The 15754-nt window shown below is 37.7% G+C and overlaps 1 protein-coding gene across 1 annotated transcript; it reads right to left on the bottom strand.

Annotated features, from left to right (window-relative positions):
* Positions 1–6204: 6204 nt before the first annotated feature.
* Positions 6205–10515, bottom strand: LOC117371445 (E3 ubiquitin-protein ligase TRIM35-like). The gene is made up of 3 exons (XM_055222026.1): positions 10452–10515; positions 8088–10368; positions 6205–7529 (listed from the first exon to the last, which is right to left on the bottom strand). Exon 2 carries the CDS (start codon positions 10352–10354, stop codon positions 8825–8827), a length of 1530 nt encoding a protein of 509 aa, XP_055078001.1. The 5' UTR covers positions 10355–10368; positions 10452–10515; the 3' UTR covers positions 6205–7529; positions 8088–8824.
* Positions 10516–15754: the final 5239 nt, after the last annotated feature.

The following is a 15754-nucleotide window of genomic DNA, read 5'->3' as shown; positions in this document are numbered from 1 at the left end:
GTAATTCAAGATGACCATTATTAACAAACAACTCACTGTCTCCAAATTCACCGCTATAACTGAAGCCTCGAGGAGCTTCATTTGACTAGAGCCAAACTCTATGGGTGATGCCACACTCCCTTTGTCCACTTCTTTATACAGTCTATGGTTTCACTTTAACTACGACAATGTCCACTACTGCTGTGTATTTGCATGCTCTGATTCAATGATTTATATCCTGTTGTGTTGCATCCCAAAATCAGAGGAAACGGATATGATTTTTTGCATCAAAGCCAAACCGGAGAAGGAAGAGGAAGTTTTGTGTCAGCAAGGTAGTACTACAAACAGGAATTCATTAGAAATCAACTCACTAAAAAGGATGAGGAGACTTCAGTTAGAGTCAAGATGGCGACTCAAACACCAAAGCCCAAAAACAATATTAAAGGTAAGCCTGCTTGCACTAATCCTGCAGAGGAGATCAAACCAGACCAGAAGAACCGTGCAAAGACCATGTTTTTTATTTGGCTGTTTTGTCTATAAATCAAGATATGAACATTAATAACAGACCAATAAGGGACTTTCTTTCCGCAAGGTCACTTCCGCTGGTAATAAGTTGCAGTGTGTCAGAATGCCCGCTCCCTGCTAAACCAGAGCTGCAGGTGGGAAGGAGCGTTACCTTCAACAGCCTTGCTCTGGATTGGCTCCTTGGTTGCTATGAGACTCACTCTCAGAATTCCAAATATGGAACTCAGCTTCAAATTCACCCCTGTAACTGTTAGCCTCGATGAGCTTCATTTAGCTATGGGTGACGTCACACTTACTTCTTTTTACAGTCCATGATCAGGCCCACTATGCAAGTTACACAACCCGCTGTTAAAGCTGCACTATGTAATTTTTCTGCTCGTATCCAAGGAACTGTTATTGCTTTACCTGGAATGTTTCTTATTGATATTAAACTGTTGGCTGTATTGCGAAGAAATATATGGGGAAAATGTATTATTGCATGCATGCATTGTGTGTACAGGGTTGTGTACAGGGTTGTGTACAGGGTTGTGTACAGGGTTGTGTACAGGGTTGTGTACAGGGTTGTGTACAGGGTTGTGTACAGGGTTGTGCACAGGGTTGTGTACAGGGTTGTGTACAAGGTTGGCCGACATGTAACTGGGGCTGGTTGCATCACCTGCACGTTTCATATCAATCTATGGAACAGTCCAGGCAATGCAAGAACATCCCCAAGATAGCAGACACTCCACCAGAAAAGTTATATAGTGCACCTTTAGGTAAGAAACTACCAGAAAACTGACTACAACAGGCACATCTCATTCTCCAGCACTGTGCAGGTTTTCCCACACGATACAGAAACAGCCAAAATAAAATGCCGCTGTTCTCAGTGTGTATGAATTAAATTAATTAAGCCCATTATTTTGATTTGCATGAAAAGCAAATTATCAAGTTTGATAGGTTTGTAGACATTGCAGTTACTATAAAAAAAAAAAAAAATCAAAAAAAAAAAATCAAACAAAACTATAAGTGTGAGTCAGAGCTGGAGTTGAAGAATCTGGTGTCCATATGTACTTCACTGCTGTGGTTAATCTTCACTAAAGAGTTTCCTGTTGTATAGAGCTGACATGTGGTACACAGCTGTGTGAGCCACAGTACAAAAGCTACTACTACTACTACCACCACTACTAATACTTCTACTACTACTAACTCTACTACTACTGCTACTACTACTAATACTACTACTACTACTACCAACTCTACTACTACTGCTACTACTACCACCACCACCTCTACTACTACTATTATAATTATTACAGCCAACTCTACTACTACTGCTGCTGCTGCTGCTACTACTACTACTACTACTACTATTACCACCACTATCGCTACCACCACAATCGCTACTATTACTACTACCACTACTACTCTTACTACCACCACCACCATCGCTACTACTATTACTACTCCTACTCCTACTACTACTACTACTACTAGGTGGGAGGTAAATTTAAAACAGATAAAATGTAGTGTATTGTCAATGATTATTTATAAATGAACAGATCACAAACTTGTGTACTCCTCTAAAGAAGAGCATAAAGTGATATTTCTGCACTGGTTAATCTGGTGGTTAAATGGTACATTCACTTTTTCTCTGATACATGAAACACAGCATGTTTTAGCACTACTTGTTTGTAGTGCTTTGTACTATGACCAGTTCTTCTACCACTTTCACCTCTTCTTAGCTGTATTCCTTAAACTATCACCCCTGTCACTGTTGTTTTTAGTTGTATTCTTACTGTTAGTATTGTGTGTAGGTGTGATGCTGCCGTAGTTATTTGGGTTCACAAGTTTAATAAGATTCCCTGGTTTTGACCTTGAAAGGTGAGCACTCGGGCGATGTGAGGAATGCAGAGAAGAAGACAGTGGGATTCTCCAACTTTTTTTTAAGATGAATACAATAATTCCTATCCTAGTCCTAGAAACCTACCTCTGTCCTACACAACCATAAGTCTGCCACCTTCTCGTCTCCATTCAAATCTTGTACTTGTCACTGAATGTAAATAAAACTATAGAAAAGATTTAAGTCATGTGCAAGCTACACATGTGTATACACTAAATGGTAGTACAATTTCAGAGTAGTTAAGTCTTCCCTTCAGATAGATATAAGGCAGTGCCCACTAGTAATCTGCTCAACAAAAGAAAGACTTATAACTTATAAAACTTATAAATGTCTTGGATTTTGGCTTGATGAAAACGTATCCTTTAAAAAACATATATCGGAATTATGTACCAGTTTAAAATCAAAATGAAAATGTTATTACAGAAACAAATATTGTGTCCAAATAAATTACAGAAAAGAAATAGTGCAAGCAGCCTTCCTTTCTGTACTGTATTATGGGGATGTGTGGTATACTGTACTAGATTATAGGGAAGTGTACATGCAGACTTGTGTACTGGATGTGTTGTACATACACACTTCAGCCTCTGATTTGAAACCGTTGGATCCACTCTTTCAACTTTTTATTACAAATGATGGATCTAAAATCAATTATCAAACTGCAAAGTGCATTGTGCAAATGGAGGTTAAAGGAGCAGCATCTCCTCCAGCAGCAGAACATGGTATGATTGTTTTCAGGCGCCTTTTATATTGTCCCACTAACTGGTTTAAACTATTGTTAATTAATAGGGGAGTTTAAAAAGTAACATTAGCTCTTTAAAGCTCAAACCTCCTTAAAACCAAATAAACCCATAAGCCAAACCAAACTTTATACATATTAAACACATAAACCCTAAAACTAAACACCAAATATACTTAAAACCCATAAACTATTTAAAAAGCCCAACATGCGTCCCCTACGCATTCCCTGCCTTGGTCCTGCCCCGGAACCTTTTTAAGGGAGCATGTTATTTTTGAACAATGAAAACAAAATCAAATAACTGCAAGATGGTTTAATGTTATACCTTGGAACATCTGGGGCAAAGCAATAACATCGCCATGGAGACAAATAAGTGGCATAAGTGGCACAATCCTTTAAAATTGTCCCAGCAGTTGTAGTGTGAACATGCAGGTCTTGTTTACTGCAGTGAGGTGTGGATTGGGTTATAGTTAAACGTTGGTTTTGTGGCACAGGCAGTAAACAGCTCCATAATCCTCGCCATTCATCATCATGTGGATCTGATGAGACTTAGGCTGAACTGGGACTAAACCATAGACTGTATATGTAAATGGACGTAGCTAACCTGTTAGCCGCTCCAAACAGGAAGTGATCATGGGCGCGCTTCCGGCTCCATCGACTCTGGCTCCAATTCACTTTACATTAGAAAACTGTGGTTTGAGCTAAGCATGGATTCTCACAATATTTGTATGTTCACAAGCTCAGAAGAATCCATCTTGAGATACTCCGGCTGTAAGGTTCAAATTTGCCAAAGACTATTTTTAAATCCTCAACTAATTTTAACAAAGGGTTGATTTTTTGACTTCTGCTGTTGAGATGCCTCAACCAATCAGATTCAGATATCCGCCATGGTGTTCTGCCTTTTCCTAATCTCTTTCAGCGAGAAATGTTCCAGATTGATACAAATGAATCTGGCATGAGTTTAGGTTTAGTCCCAGTTTAATCCCAGTTTAATCCCAGTTTAGTCCCAGTTTAGTCCCAGTTTAGTCCCAGTTTAGTCCAGGTTAGGATTAGTCCCAGTTTAGTCCCAGTTTAGTCCAGGTTAGGTTTAGTCCCAGTTTAGTCCACATTAGGTTTAGTCCCAGTTTAGTCCACATTAGCTTTAGTCCCAGTTTAGTCCAGGTCATGTTTAGTCCCAGTTTAGTCCACAATAGGTTTAGTCCCAGTTTAGTCCACATTAGGTTTAGTCCCAGTTTAGTCCACATTAGGTTTAGTCCCAGTTTAGTCCACATTAGGTTTAGTCCCAGTTTAGTCCAGGTCATGTTTAGTCCCACTTTAGTTCCAGTTTAGTCCAGGTTAGCTTTAGTCCCAGTTTAGTCCATGTTAAATTTAGTCCCATTTTAGTCCAGGTTAGGTTTAGTCCAAGTTTAGTCCATGTTAGGTTTAGTCCCAGTTTAGTTCCAGTTTAGTCCATGTTAGGTTTGGTCCTAGTTTAGTCCCAATTTAGTCCAGGGTAGGTTTAGTCCCTGTTTAGTCGCAGTTTAGTCCACGTTAGGTTTAGTCCCAGTTTAGTCCAGGTCAGGTTTAGTCCTAGTTTAGTTCTAGTCTAGTCCAGGTTAGGTTTAGACCCAGTTTAGTCTAGGTCATGTTTACTCCCACTTTAGTTCCAGTTTAGTCCAGGTTAGCTTTAGTCCCAGTATAGTCCATGTTAAATTTAGTCCCAGTTTAGTCCAGGTTAGGTTTAGTCCCTGTTTAGTCCCAGTTTAGTCCATGTTAGGTTTAGTCCCAGTTTAGTCCATGTCAGGTTTAGTGCTAGTTTAGTTCCAGTTTAGTCCAGGTCAGGTTTAGCCATAGATTAGTTCCAGTCTAGTCCAGGTTAGGTTTAGTCCCAGTTTAGTTCCAGTTTAGTCCAAGTTAGGTTTAGTCCCAGTTTAGTCCAGGTCAGGTTTAGTCATAGATTAGTCCCAGTTTAGTCCAGGTCAGGTTTAGTCCTAGTTTAGTTCCAGTTTAGTCCAGGTTAGGTTTGGTCCCAGTTTAGTTCCAGTTCAGTCCATGTTAGGTTTGGTCCTAGTTTAGTTCCAGTTTAGTCCATGTTAGGTTTGGTCCCAGTTTAGTTCCAGTTTAGTCCAGGTTAGGTTTGGTCCCAGTTTAGTCCATGTTAGGTTTGGTCCCAGTTTAGTTCCAGTTTAGTCCAGGTTAGGTTTGGTCCCAGTTTAGTTCCAGTTTAGTCCAGGTTAGGTTTAGTCCCTGTTTAGTCCACATTAGGTTTAGTCCCAGTCCTAAGCAGAGATGATTTTTTTAAACCAACCTGCCAACACCAGGACCAGACCAGGTCACAGTTTCTTTTCACATACTGGGGCCCATCATTTTGACAGGGGTATCCATGGCTTTCAGGCAGATTTCAAGTATTTTTTCGAGGACCTGCTCCCGTTCAAAAGATACAATATGTTGATTTGAATTGTGTAATTGCCATAATAACACAGGACCATTTCCATGCCAAATCATTCAAATCAGGTCCTTATGCCGGAAACCCATGAAGAGGTGAGGAACAGGGGCCTATATAGTGATTTTTTGGAAAGAAAGTCACAATTCACAAATATTTGACCATAGTATTATTGCTCATGTGACAAAATAGCGTAGTTATGCTCACATTCCGAAGTGGGAATTTGTGTTTCATGCTGATAGGCCCAGCAAATACCAAAAGTATCAGAACCAATGGAATTCTATGGGAAAGAAATACTTGCTGTAGGCCGAGCAGGTGTGAAAGAATAATTTAGTTTATTGGCTTTTCATGGGACCACTGATGAAACCAGAAGGTGTTCCCATATTTTAGACAAGGTTCAAAGGAAAAAAAGAAGAAACAAGAAAAAAGGCTTAGTTAAAGTCCTTTCAAGCACCAGTCAAAATATAAAATATCTCAAATGTAATCCAAACTTGAAATAAAAGTTAGGAAATAATCACTTGACAATCATTTTAGTAATTCACCAAAAATCGATTCACTTTCATAGGTCTCATATTTGTTACCTTCACATGATTCATTCACATTAAACATATGTGTATCTGTATATCTGGGACAAAAATTGAATAATCCTCTTCATTTGGGGGCCTGAATTTCATTAACTAATCTAAAAAGGAAGTAAACAAGAATTGTATATTTTGAAACTTGGCTTGTAAGATTTTCATACTAAATATACCACAACCGCTCCATTCTACAAAGGTATATTTATTGCATTAGTTTGTTGTTTTTCTATCACATCAGATGGGTTAGATTGGGCCGTTGTGATGGTGGTGAATATGATGTAAAATGGCGTCATCTGGTGGTGAATTGAAGAGAGACACAGAAAACAGTGCAGGTGTCTACTCTTCTTGTGGAACTTTGCTAACGATTTTGTCAAATATTGTCAACATTGTGTATAAATCATGCAATATTATAGATTATAGATTATACAGGGTATCCATACAGTCTCCTTATAATTTAAAACATGGCCTGGGAACACCTTGAGGTCCCACCGGAAGAACTGGAGGACATGTCTCGCGTAGGGGAAGTCTGGGAGTCCCTGCTTAAACTGCTGCCCCCGGGACCCGGCCCCAGATAAGAGGAAGAAAATGGATGGATGGACAAAGGCAATTGATAAGATATATCAATCAGACTTGTTCTATTGTATTCAGTGGTTTACAGTTTTTGACCTCATTTAACACACCTCTATATGTACATTTTGATTCTAAAGCAAAAAAAAAAAGTCAAGTCAAATGTATTTATAAAGCACAGTTAAAAACATCCACGGTTGCCCAAAATGCTGCACAAAGGCAATATATAAAGTACAATCATATAAAACAAAACATGCAAAAACAAGATAAAACAATACAAGTCCTGCTCAGCTTGTGTTAAAACCCTGTGCAAACAAATGAGTATTCAACAAAGATTTAAAGATATTTAAGGATTAGGCTGTTCTAATACACAGAAGACGACTGTTCCAGAGTCTGGGACCAGCTGCAGCAAAAGCCCCAGCCCCTTGAGTTTTTTAGCCGGGACCTTGGAACATCCAAAATCATGTGGTCTGCTGATCTGAATGTTGTTTTTTTTTGTTTGTCTGTTTTTTGTAAATGTCTTCTGCCAGTAAATTATCTTTACATCATATTTGACCACCATTTGAAACCCATCTTCTATTGATTTGTTCCTAATTATTTTCTTTTCTTTTGTTGTTATCCAAAAATATATATGATTTTATCAGAATACAATGAGTAGAAATGAGTAGAAAACATAGATGTTTAAAAAAGTGGACTAAATGAGTGTGATGTCACCCATAGCATTTGGCTCCAGTCAATTGAAGCTCATCGAGGCTAGAGCAGTTATAAGGGGAATTTGAAGTCGAGTTGGAATTCTGATCGCGAGTATCATATTAATCAAAGAGCCAATCTGGAGCGAAACTGCTGAAGGTAACACCCCTTCCCATTCGCTGGTTTAACAGAGGGTGGACGCTCAACATCTGTCAATCAAACAACAAGTATACGTTAAGTATAAAGGTGTCCTGTAGTGTGACATGAAAAATCACACATTTAAAAAGACAATTAAACAAAAACCAGAAGGAGCTCATCTGACACTCATGCACCAGGGGGCGCTCTGGAGCTAAGGGTTTAAGAAACCGGTCAAAATTAATAATGATAATGTTCTTACTTTTGTAAATTGAACCGAAAAAACTTGCCATTGTCATGTCCTGTGGCGTGACAGCTGTACTCAAGGACTTTTTATGTCTCAAATTAAGAGTTACACAAAAATTATGCGATGTTTGTGAAAAGGCTTTCTTACACTTGTTGTAGAATTGATTTGTTTTTTAAATTATCTTTGAATTTTGTCACATCGCAGGACAGAAAAAGGCATTAGACCCCCAAGTGATCATTAGAGAAGATTAGAAGTTTTGTTTGTGTCAAATGTTTAAATAATACACACTTTTTTGCTATAACTTTATCTGTCATTACTGATTTTAAAACTCAAATATTATACAACAATGCAGTTACAATTCATTTCATAGAATATAATCTCACTATGCATGTAATATGAGTCTTACACACTGGTCTAAAATAGTAGAAATATTCATTATTCTTCACGATGTTTTCTGTTAAGTACCTATGATGGGTTATTACTAATTTATTTTACAGTTTAGTAAAACACAGTAAATATCATTATATTGGATATTTTGCATAAAATCTGGCATTTTCTTACTTTTAAAATCTTACTTCCTGGTTGTAAATCATGACATCACAGTAGGGAGCGTGATAACTGTTACCTAGTAACCATGTCGTATAATGGACCAACTCTACTAATGTACACATATATTTTTATTTGACCAATAAAAATATAATAAAATAAATATATTTTCTTAAAATAATGTTTATAGCATCAGAAAAGCTGTGTTTCTTGTGCCGAACGTTTGGATAGAATCTTCGTCATCAATATGATTTAGAACTAGATTTTTAACATATTTTCAACTTTTCTTCACAAACCGCTTCTTGATTTGTGTAAAAGTAACATTTATATATACAAGAGGCATTATCACACCAAAGTCAGTCAACAGGAGAGAATTATCTGTCATATGCACTTTAAATCCATGTGCTCATTTCAGATGAGATTAGATTTATTAAGTGAAATGTTAAGTGAAATGATCAAATCAAACTAAAATAAAAAGTTGGCATCTATTTACAAAATAACTAAAAAATAGAGAAATCTCTCACTTTGTCAAATTTGTGAAATTGACAAGATTATATTTATGGGACGAATGTTGTGGCACAATTTTGACCTGATTTAGTGGATTTAGTGGAATGACAGTTCTAATGACAGAGAGTGAGAACAGCTTCAAGGGGCTGATTTGTGTGAAAGTGTGAATGACAGTGTTACCACTCAAGTCATAAAAACTCACTTCATGTTTGTCACAATCAAGAAGGACTCTGATTCTTCGTGGACTTGATGCTAGTTTGAGATTAACTTCTTCTTCATTGTTGATGGCTTTATATTTGCCCTTAGAGAACCATATAATGCATATATTATCATCATCATCATCATCATCATCATCATCATCATCATCATCATCTTCGCCCTCGTCGTTGTCATCATCATCATCATCATCATCATCATCATCATCATCATCACTGACCTCACTATCACTTTCGTCATCACTGTCATCAACAGGTAATAATTTTTCGGTGGCAACTCCTACTAACCATCTGTCACTGTCTCCCACTTCAACAATCCAACTGTGAGAGCCTGACTTGTATCCCTCAGAGCCAACAATTGAAATGGAATCCTTCTTAATATATTTTTTCGGTGTCCAACTGGTCAGATCATCAGACAGGACCAGTTCTGGGTGTGCAGTGTTGGGGTCTAGTATGACTGGAGAGTAGTGCATCATCATCTTCATGCTGCTCCAGATGTTGAAGGCCAGGTTGCCCAAATGTTTGGCCTGGTCTATCAGAGCTCCTGGACCCATCTCTGGCTCTTCCAGCAGGGGGCAGTGCTGCACTTTCTCCACTGCAGCCTTGTATTTGAGCAGGAAGGAGACGTCTGCTTCTCTCATCTGCTCCTCTGTGTCTCTGATGGTTTCTGACACAGCTTCTATCTCTCTGCTCACAGCCTCCATCTTGTCTTTCATCTTCTGAGTCTTCTGCTTCTCTTCTTCCCTCAGAGCCTTCAGACGGGCTTCCTCCTCCTCCTCCAGAAACTGATGCAGCTTCTTAAACTCATCACAGATCTGCTTCTGTGTGTCCTGAGCCTGATCTTTTATATGATCTGCAGTGGCAAAAAGATTTTTTTGAGTGTCCTTAACCTTCTCCAAGTGTTCCTTCAGAGGTCGTAGGGACTGGTCCAGTTCCTGCCTGAGATCCTGTGCTGCTTCTACTATGGGCCTAAAGCGGTGGTCTTCATGAGCTTTAGAGTCTCGACACACCACACAGACAGGCTGCTGGTCAGACAGACAGAAGAGTCGGAGTCTCTCTGAGTGCAGTGGACACACATGTTCTTCTGGGGCCTTGTGCTCTCTCTGCTGTAGATAGGCCTCACACAGGTTCCTCAGAGCCAGGTTCAGTGGAGGATCGCCCCTGGAGGATCTTCTCTTACAAACAGGACACTGCTGTGTGGGCTTCTCTCTCCACCAGCTCCTCAGACAGAGCCCACAGAAGCTGTGGCTGCAGGACAATAGGACAGGCTTCTTATAGACATCTTGACAGATCGGACAGGACAGGTCCTCTTCTGATGGTGAAGACATTGGGAACCTCAAACCTGAAGTACACACAAAACAACACACATATTTTTCTGCCTCTTCTACCAGTCTGTTAGTGCTGTCAAGTCATAGTTAAACTTACCTCAGTTGATGGCCGGGAGAGAAGTCTGTGCTGTTTGACTTCCAGAGTGAAACTAACGCGAAATGTTATAAATGAGATAAAGTTTTATGGGCTACTTTTGTACAACTTTTACACTGATATGACTTGGTTTAGTGGAGTTTGGACTCTGTTAAACATTAATAAAGTAATTAGGTCAGAAGTAAGTGTGGTCACTTTGTGGTTTGATAAAGTTTTTGTGTGTTGATGTGTCCTGGCTTGTTTCTGAGAATAGACAAGCCAGGACACACCATATTTTTCAATAAAAAAAGAGTGAAAGATGATATTTTTCACAAATACATGGACAAGATTGCAAGAGCACACACGGCCTCCCTCTGCAGTTTTTTTCTGGTGATGGTTTCTCACAAAAGATATCAAAATATACACACATGAAAACAATAGGTAAACAAGACAATTTTTAAAATTTCTGTATTTTTGTCATGTCATGACATGTCCAATGTCAAGTTTATGTATTTGGGTCCTCCAACATTTTATTTGAAATATTCACCAATTCATAATGAACTTGAGAACCACTGATCTAGAGCAAGCATCTATACTTATCTATACTTATGAAAAGTACTTTTGATTCTCTTTTGATTCAGTCTTGCCACAAAAGGCAGAGGAAAGGTGTTTATGGTCAGCTGATTCACTGCATAAGTTTCTGTGGAGAGATCCTCCCTAAAACTAGTCTGACAAGATTACTGCCTCCTGTTCCTTGTTTTGGTTTATGTTGTCATTGTGCAATGTGGTCTAAAACACATGTACCAATTATTTTTGGTAACAGTAAATGATTTATTATTTGTTCTATATGGAGCCTGTGACGCACCTCTGAGGACACTGACATTTTCGTCATCATTTACAACCCTTTGAGAAGAAGTTCTTATTCTTTGTTCCCACTTCAAAGCTCACTGTGGTTCTGAAAGTAAATTTACCCTTTTTCTGTTTCAACCAGACCTGAGTATGTTTCTGTGCACACACTCCAGCTGCAGGTGGGATTATAAAGCACAGATTGCAGATGGAGTGCGTATCGAGGGTTTTATAAATCAGGAGTTTGTGTGGCGCACTCCTCTCATGGCCACCAGGAGTACACACTTGCCTTGGAAAATTCCTACGCAATCCTTTATAAATGAGGTCCTTGGTCTATCAGAGCTCCGGGTCCTGGCTGTGGTTCCTCCAGCAAATAAAAATTTAAAAAATATATTTTTTGTTTTTATTAATTCATAAAATATCTCAATATCTCTCCGAATCTCAAAAAGTAGCAACTTAACAGGTAGCAACTTAAAATTACTTTCATCAGGTTACAAACAATCTGAAAAGTTTAGTCATTTTCAAGTTTGGGAGATTATGCAGAATTTCAGCATTTGTCCCTATATGTTCGACCTGGTTTAGTCTGATATAAGATCTGGTTTTGGTTTAGTCCTAATTTAAGACTGACATATCACAGGTTTGGATCTGATGGTGTTTGGTGATACTGTGTGAACCAAATTGAGAATCACTGATCTAGAATAAACAAACATGTATACTTATCTGTACTTATGAAAAGTACTTTTGATTCTCTTTTGACTCATTCTTGCTGTACTTATGATCAGCTGATTCACTGCTTTCTTATTCATGGAGTTGTTTATAGTGCCAGCAGTGCATAAGTTTCTGTGTGTAGAGATCCTCCCTAAAACTAGTCTGACAAGGTTACTGCCTCCTGTTGTTAATGTTCCTTGTTTTGGTTTATGTTGTCATTGTGCAATGTGGTCTACAACACATGCACAATAATTTTTAGTAACAGTAAGTGATTTATTATTTGTTCTATATGAAGCCTGTGACGCACCTCTGAGGACGCTCATTTACAACCCTTTGAGAAGAAGTTCTTATTCTTTGTTCTCACTTCAAAACTCACTGTGGTTCTGAAACTAAACTTACCCTTCATTTTTCTTCTTCAACCGGACCTGGGTATGTTTCTGTGCACAGACTCCAGCTGCAGAAATGAGGCCCCTGGTTCATTAAAGCTCTTCTCCTAAAAGTATCTTAAAAGCTGGAGCAGTTCTGTTAAATGGAGTCACTTCTTCAAACAGAAGGTGATTTCAATGGAAAAATAATTACTCAAGTCAAGATTACATCATCCTTTTACTAATGTTCCTTGTTTTTTATGTTGGCATTGTGCAGTGCTTCACCCTTGTCAGTAAACCGCAAAATATTCATATACAAATTATGTAGAACTGGCAAATCAATCAATTTGATAAATCATTATAATTTCATTCTCATTTTGAAGAACAATATTGCTGAAGTAAATATAGACGATAAATGATGATACTGAAATCAAACCATAAAGCGGAATTATCCCCTAAAATTAGTCTAAATGTACAATATTGTTAGAAATATATGAGCTGCAATAAATAAATAGCAAAATGAAACACTTAATGAGTCAGTTTGTTTCTATAGAAATTCATAATTCAACCTTTTACAGCTCAGATCCAAATGTTCCCCACTAGTACAAAGAAAAAGTACCAACGATATATATTGACTCACAAGTAATTATTCCATATATTATTTAATTTTTTATTAATATTATTCCATCTATCATGTTTTGAATGATAAGTGAAGATATTACAGGATCCTGAAATGTGTTGTTCAGACAGTTTTAAAACATTTTGGCAGTGTTAGCTAATGTGTGCATTTTGTCTCCATGGTAACTGCTAAACATTCCACCATAGAGATATATGTAGTATAAGTATCAATAAAGAATGTTCTGACCAACTGCATCTCCGTGTGAGGTGCGGTTGCATTGCCCCTGACTGGAAAGGTCTGAGGAGAGTGGTGAAGACAGCAGAAAAGACCATTGGGATCACCCTTCCCTCTTTTCAGAAACATCATCAGGGACCCTTCACACCCCCATTACTCTCTGTTCTCGCTTTTGACTTCTGGAAAGAGGTTCTGCAGCAGTCGATGCAGGACATCCAGGTTCTGCAATAGTTTTTTTATCAGTCTAAGGATTGATACACCTTTGAGTTGCAGTTTGTTAAATACACAAAATTAAGGACAATTACTTGGTAGGAGGAGCAATCATCCAACATTGTCCTTAACATAATATTAAAATATTTTATGAATATACAAGAGAAGCAGTGCGTTTACAGAATGAAAAAGAGAAGTCCGAAAAGCTGTAAAGAAAAGTTTATTATTCCATCATCTTAAAATGAAAAGACATGAATACATTACATATTGTCAGTATACAAAAATAATTAGTAAATAAACACATGAAACATATTGTTACATAAGTTCATTTTGCATGCTACTTATTGAATTGCACCAACATTGAAATCAAGGGCATATATGCTCACAGACACCTTCTTGTCCTTCATCTTCTGAGTCTTCTGCTCCTCTTCCTCTCTCAAATCCTCTTTTCCTCCAGAAACTGGTGCATCTTGTTCAATTGATCCTGGATCTGTCTCTTCGTTTGATGAGACTGTTTTTTAATACAATTTGCAATGACCAAAAGCATCTGTTGAGTGACCTTAACCTTCTCCAAGTGTTCCTTCAGAGGCCGTAGGGACTGGTCCAGCTCCTGCCTGAGATCCTGTACTACTTCTGTTATGGGCCTAAAGTGGTTGTCTTCATGAGCTTTAGAGTCTCGACACACCACACAGACAGGCTGCTGGTCAGACAGACAGAACAGTGTCTTTGAGTGTCCACTGCCACAGGAGCTGCAGGGCAAACGTATGGGATCCTCCTCAAAGACAAGACGAGACAGAGCCACTTTTCCTCAGGGAAAAGCCATTATAGTTCAGCAGAAAATCCATCCATCCATTTTCTTCAGTTGTTTTTGTTGTTTTTTTTGTTTTGTTTTGTTTTTTTGTTTACAGAGCTGTTCTCGCAGGTTAGCTTGCTTCTGTTGCTGGTGGGCCTTATAAGCCTAAGGAGTGGCGCAACATTCTTCATAAATGATGTATGTTTTATGCAAACACATGGTTGAAATGCTTAAAACAAAGGCAGTTTGTAGAAAAAAGTTGTATATGCCAGTGCAGCACTGGGATCTAAAAAGGATTTCCTTTAAATCTGCCTTTAAATTAAAGTGACAGAAGGAGAATAGAAATATTCAAACATCAAAATGTATAACAATTAAAAATAACTAACAAGATAGACTTTAATAAAACCAGTCTAACTACAATATTATGCACTTTGGGACATGTGATGCCATGTTATAGACAACAACATAAACTAACTGCTCCATACAATTTAATACAGTTTCCTAATTTAACCATTATACAATTCGATATCTAATCAGAGCAACATGGCGGCATCTCTGAGAGGCAAGTGAACATTTGAAATAGCTAAATCTGCCAGCCTCAAGTGTAGAGCACAAGAAGGAGAACATGAAGCTGAGGAGAGAATCTGACAAACAATATAGCTCTACATATCAAAATGGGAGGAGGGGAGTTCTTTTCAGTAAGGCAATATATTTCTATCATGAAAAAATATTCACAGACATGGGGGGGGGAAGACTGCCCAAAGTTCTTTTAGTGTATTGCTTTAATAGCAGAGTAAGCTGAATTGATCATTTTGGTAGGAGGTGATTTTAACTGTGTTTTGTGAATCAGCTTTTCTAGGCTATTTGATGAATTTACATTTTCAGTGTTGTCTGGAATCATAAGCTAACTTAAAAAAAAAAAAAAAAAAAAAAAAAAAAAAAATTAACCTGATTTGAACATAGTTGTTTATTATGTATGTTATAATTAACTATCTCCAGCTTCACTGTTTTTGAAACACTCTATCAAAATTTTGTAGCAAAACATTTTAAGTACTCTCTTTATAACATGTGCTTGTAATTCAATGTGTTTTTTAACCATTTTATCAATTGTTACCACAGCTTTGTCAGTTTAAATAAAAAAATATTTTTTTTCCAAATTTAACCAAAGGACTTTGCATTTTTCAATACTTTTTGATCTAAGCCCATCCTGCTCCTCTGACACAGAGAGAGGCAGCAGTGCAAGTATAAAAATGTATAACTGATAGGCAAATAGATATACATCTTCATCATCTTTTTATTTTTTTTTTAATTGTTATTACATGTTAAATAGTGTAAGAAATTACAATAGCTTGCAGAGCAAAGATCACACATTGTTGGTAACACATTTATATGGTTTATAATGAATATACAAGAGAAACTGTCTAAAAAGAAGTACAGAAAGTTGTAAATGTGTATTATTCCACCATTTAAAAATTAATACACAGATGAATACATCAAATATACATTGGATAAATATTGATGTGTATTTGGTACAGATTTCGGTCATGTTGAA

Source organism: Periophthalmus magnuspinnatus, chromosome 5 (genome assembly GCF_009829125.3).
Source record: "Periophthalmus magnuspinnatus isolate fPerMag1 chromosome 5, fPerMag1.2.pri, whole genome shotgun sequence".
Lineage (NCBI taxonomy): Eukaryota > Metazoa > Chordata > Actinopteri > Gobiiformes > Gobiidae > Periophthalmus > Periophthalmus magnuspinnatus.
The sequence above is the reverse complement of the archived record's forward strand: the minus strand, read 5'-3'. Positions and strand labels throughout refer to the sequence as shown.